Source organism: Aegilops tauschii, chromosome 2 (assembly GCF_002575655.3).
Source record: "Aegilops tauschii subsp. strangulata cultivar AL8/78 chromosome 2, Aet v6.0, whole genome shotgun sequence".
Taxonomy (NCBI): Eukaryota; Viridiplantae; Streptophyta; class Magnoliopsida; order Poales; family Poaceae; genus Aegilops; species Aegilops tauschii.
Window position 1 is genome coordinate 111,549,904 of NC_053036.3, and position 5,132 is coordinate 111,555,035.

Sequence of the window (5,132 nt, forward strand, 5' to 3'; positions counted from 1 at the left end):
CCTTGCTCGCAGGGGATCCGCACTCCTTGAAATTATTAATGAGCCATTGGTAAGCTGGTAGATCTGTCATTATCCCTAGCTATGCTTCAGAAGTACAATATTATATTCTTCGTGGCATATAATTTATATTTTGCTAGCTAAATCTATGGTTAAAATTGAACACAAAATACAAAAGGCCTAATAAACCCGGATGGTGGAAATGCTGTAGTAGTTTCAGAGGGGACCTCCTGCATCCTAGGCTACTATTCTTTTTCTTGTAAAAAGATGTTCTTTTATGCTTTTCTTTGGACTTGTTGACGTGTGCATCTTGTTATGCAGATGTCGTGTATTTTCTCACAACGGTTGTATCATGAAAATGCCCTTCACTGAAAAAAGATGATCTCATCAACATTTTGAGCACTGAACAAATGCGAATCAATAGTGCTGCAAGTTAAAAGGTTGTAAAACCTACCAAAATTGTTGATATTTGAAACAAAACCGTAATTTCCTATCAAGACATATACATGCATTACAACACCGTGGCTCCAAACAACAAGGGCTATCCGTCTTCCCATTTTCGCACTTGAACTAAATATACAGCAACAGCGCAACCTATAAACATAAACACAAAAATCACCACACAAGAAATTAAACACGCAAGCACGGATCAATCATCCAGCTGGTCATTCGTGTTCGAGATCGACCACAGATCCTTGAACATCGCCGCCGACTGGAGGGAGAATTCCGACACGATGCGGAACAGCTCCGGCAGGTTTGTCCGTAGGAGGCTCAGGGATTTCTCCCTCACCACCTTGCATTGCTTCGTGTATGCCTCCTCCAGTTCTTTCAGTGAATTCTCCAGCTTCTCCATGGCCGCCTTCCGTTCCGCGAGCGGGTCGGCGCGCGTCCCGTCGGGATTGCCGGCCTCGGGAGGAATCCCTGCTCTCTTCTCCATGTACTTCCGCGCCCAATCCTCGAACTGCCTGCTCTTCCTCTCATGCTCCTTCCTCGTGTCCTGAATCCTTTGCCTCAGCTTTATCTCCTCGTCTTGGTGCACCAGGATTATGTGTACCACCTCCGAAAATGTGTGTATGGCCTTCCTAGCATCCTCGTCGGGGAGCTTCCCGAGCATATCGTGCCAAGCATGCAGAAGCCTCTTGATGGGAGGCGTCGTCTCGACTGGCTGCGACGAGTTGGCCTTCAGGTTGGTGTCAATGGGGATCACATTCAGCTTGATCCAGCTGTAGAGGTTTCCGACGTACTCCTTCTGAGACGCCATGAACTTGCTGTACTGCACGTGCCACTCCTGAACGACCTGCCATAGCTGCACAGTCCTTTCGTTGTGCTGTTCGCTTGTTTCCCGTGCCGCAACCGAGATGTCGAACGATTTGAGCTCGGAGATGATCTTGAGCTGTGCTTTGTGGTGCTTGTACATTGCGTCCCACATGTGCCCCATCCTGTCAATGAGAAAATAACACATTTCAGTGCTCCATAGTCTAATGTTTCTTCTTACAGGGAAGTTTACACTCATAACAGGAGGTGCTAAAAAAATTCCAAAATATTACACACTTTAGATGAAACTTCCCCATGTAACATGGTTCTGACACAAATATATGAACGGTATTGTACAAATTAAGGATATGTGGACTATTTAGATGCTTCTTTAGGAAATGAGGATCTTCAGGAAATGTATATGACTTGTCCTGATTCACGAAAGAATGAAATAAAGTTCCAACATGTCAAAAACTGAAACACTGAGCAACTGGCTTACCAGCAAACTATACAATAAACTAAACAATACACAGGTTAATACTTTTATTAGTGGGAGTTCTTGAGTGCAAAACACTACCTTCAGGAATAAAATAGAAGGCTCCATGGAGAGGTATCAGTATAACATGCTTAAATGTACAAACTTGAATAGAATAAATGATGTCAAAATTGCAAAGTAAAAGCAAGGTTTACCCCTTCACAAGTTCAAGAAGTTTTGGGTATAGTTGTTGATCTCTCAGACGATTAATCTCTGAAATCGTGGACTCCATTGTTTGCAAATCCACAACATATCTTGTATGCAAGTGACTAGCAGCAGATTTAGTCCTCTCAAATGATGAAGAACTGACCCCACGCTGCTTCTTCTTGTTCAGAGAAGCTAGCTTTTGTTGATATTCCATTTTGATAACCTCAAACTCCTGCGTCAATGACAAACTCATCAGATGTATGACAAAAACAGCTTAGACAACGAAACGAATGCCACCGTGAAAAATTCAAATGGTTTTAACATCCTAGGACACATAACATGGGTTGGAGGATGGGGTTATCATGACTACAGTGGTTTTATACACGCATAACACAAATATATGTTTAGATCAAAAGATAGTGTTTTTCATTTTTTTTCAAAGAGCTACCTAGGGCCCGAGTTCCGAAATAACTTTTTGATTTTTACCTTCACTTCATGGGATAGTTTTTTCTCCCATGCAAGCAGCTTCTCGAGAACGGTAGCGTGTGTTTCGCCTTCGGCGTCGTCTAACTCATTCTTCACCTGTTCCGGTTGTGGTATCCCTTTAAATGAGCGGTTCCAAGTGATAACTTGCATCACTCTAGCAGAATGATCCACAAATCCTAATGAGATGGATGGCATAGAAGTAACCAAGGTTAGTCATTCTCTTTACAATATTGTGTAATCTGTACTTGTAGAACAGAACTCAAGCGGTCCTGAAAACAAGCATGATGGAGACTGCTCAACGGAGCATAAAAGGCAATCATGGAGTATAGACAGACAGACAATCAAGTAATGAACTACCTAATTGTAGACCCTAAAAAGAATCATTCCCCAGAATCTATGCATGTGTAACCTATATGGATTAGCTGTTCTGTCGTTTAGCCACTAAAAATTAGTGTGGCTCCACTGTAACCATAATTAACATTGCCTCGTTTCATTTCAATAATTAACAATGAAACAATATTCTTGTTCTTGAGATTGCTGATTAGTAAGGTCTATTGAAAGTCTTAGTCTATCGTGTCGACCAGTTAAACTTGTTCCGTAAGTAGCATAGAAGTAAACGTCTTGGACTTCTCTACAAACTTGCTCAAGCAGAGAAGTTTATGTTTCCAAAATTGAATGTTTGCAAGCTATCCGCCAATGAGAGTGACAGAAAATAAACTGGTTGATATTTTCTACTAGCTCGAATTGTGGAGTGAATTCTTGGTCTGACCAAATGGATGAGGTGTGGGTGGGTACCTCTCGTTTCGGCGAAGTTGGAGTGGTAGTGCATCCGCGCCGCCTCCAGCATCTTGGACACCTCGTGTGCGCTGTCCGATGCCTTGAGGAAATGATCGTCGAGGTCGCGAAGGATGTCGCCGAGCCTCGCCGCCGCCGGCGCTGCCATCACCACCGTCCTGCCTTTCTTGCCCTCCGGCCTCCTCGCGGCCTTCTGTGTCACCGCCCTCCGCGCCCCGGCTTCGACCATCGGCTTCTTGCCCTTGGCCACGTCCTCGGCGGCCGCGGGCGGCGCTGGCGGTGGACGCAGAGGCTGTTCCTCTGGCTCGGGGGGAGGCGGCGGCGGCGCGGGGGCCTCCGCCCGCTCGGCTGCCCACGAGGCGGCGGCGGCTGCGCTGGGTGCCAGAGTGGGTGGCGGGACGGTTATGCCGTCCGGGGACCCGAAAATGATCTCGCTCCAGGAATCCCCCTTGCGCCTCGTGTCCGGCGGCAGGGAGGGCGGGGGACGCGTGGGAGCGGGCAGCTGAGTCGGAGGCGGTGGCGGCGGTGGCGGGGGCTGGAGCTGGCCGTCGTCCTCCGGCTCCGGAGGCCGCGCGTCCTCGCCTTCGTCCTCCTCCTCCATGATGGGCGCCTCGCCGGAGGGCTTCTTCTTGATCGCCGGCGGGAGCGGCAGGTCGGGCGCGCTCATGGACCTGACGAGCGATGGGGCGTCCTCGGGCGGGCCCGGCGGGGGCGGGGGCGGCGGGAGCGCGAGCGCGGCCGCCTCGGCGCCGGAGCCCCCGGCGGAGGACAGGACCGCGGCGGCCGAGGCGGAGTGGCGCAGCGCGCCCTCGTGCGCCTCGCCGCTGGCGTAGTCGGAGAGCGCGGCGCCGACGTTCCGGAGCGCGGCCGCGTGGCCCGCGTGCGCCCCCGAGAGCGCGTGCCGCGCCTCGACGGCCGCCCGCAGCAGGTTCTTCCGCTCCCGGCACCGCTCCACGGCGCCGTCCGCGTCCTCCTTGGACTGCCCGCACCCCATGGCTGCGGCTTCCGCTCACACTCACAGGCTCACACTCCCACGGATGACGACGACGACGGCGCCGCCTGCTCTGGTTCCTTGGCGCGGGGGGTTTGCGTTTGCGTTGTACGCTTGGGCGTGACGAGGATTCTGGTCCTTTTGGGGGTGGACGGGCGGATGCTTTTGTGCTTTGGAATAAAGCTGGGGGGCTCCAAAGAGGCAGGCCTACGGTCGCCGTCGTCGCCCAGTGGGATGGCATCACAGGTGGAGGGCCACGGCGGTGGGCGACACGTTCGAGCTTCCTGCTTTTAGATTGGATCTTCCCTCCAGTACGGAGCAGCAGCACCACCGTGTGCCGCTCAATGGGCAGGTAACGCAGGAGCTGTTCTTCTCTGACCCACGCGAGCCAGTCACCGGTGACGACGGATCCTAGCTGACTGGATAAATATCAAGGAGCCACCGCCATTAACGAACGCTGTTGGTCGAACTGTCACAGCTCCACTGACTATGCCACTAGGGCAAAAAAAGGTTTTCTGCAGCGTAAGTGTGACTAGGAGTACATATACATAACTTTTAAGTGTGACTAGGAATAGGTAACTTTTTTAAGTCGGTCTCTAAGGATCTCGATTTATTAAAAAGACAAGAGGGTACCCCGGTTAATTAAGTGTAGTAGAAAACTTACTTAAAGCCGTCACAACTGGCCGACCTGGACACGAAGATACAAAATTGCCGCAGAGAAACAAAGTTGAGGTCATCACCAAGCTTCATCGTCCACCTCCACGGAGCCAGCGAATCCGTCTTTATCATCTATTTTCACCAATGAAGTCCTCAAATGCCACATGCCATGTCGGCCCATGCCAAATAATCGGCCACCGGTGCAACCGTGCAGACGCCCGAACAACTTCGACTTAGAAGACAACCAAACACAAGAGAAATGTGAAGAAC

General features: G+C 50.4%; 1 protein-coding gene across 1 annotated transcript; it reads right to left on the reverse strand.

Moving 5' to 3' along the window:
- Positions 1-424: 424 nt before the first annotated feature.
- LOC109778170 (protein ALTERED PHOSPHATE STARVATION RESPONSE 1) lies at positions 425-4,358 on the reverse strand. The gene is made up of 4 exons (XM_020336731.4): positions 3,215-4,358; positions 2,420-2,595; positions 1,942-2,165; positions 425-1,436 (listed from the first exon to the last, which is right to left on the reverse strand). Exons 1-4 carry the CDS (start codon positions 4,206-4,208, stop codon positions 647-649), a joined length of 2,184 nt encoding a protein of 727 aa, XP_020192320.1. The 5' UTR covers positions 4,209-4,358; the 3' UTR covers positions 425-646.
- Between the last annotated feature and the right edge of the window lie 774 nt (positions 4,359-5,132).

What these genes read in the sequence shown, in the direction of transcription:
- LOC109778170 (XM_020336731.4), bottom strand. Translation starts at nt 4,208, where the DNA reads ATGGGGTGCGGGCAGTCCAAGGAGGACGCGGACGGCGCCGTGGAGCGG. An exon ending in CAACTTCGCCGAAACGAGAG is followed by an intron (nt 2,596 to 3,214) that starts GTACCCACCCAC and finishes CCATCTCATTAG; the next exon opens with GATTTGTGGATCATTCTGCT. An exon ending in CTTCTTGAACTTGTGAAGGG is followed by an intron (nt 1,437 to 1,941) that starts GTAAACCTTGCT and finishes TCTCATTGACAG; the next exon opens with GATGGGGCACATGTGGGACG.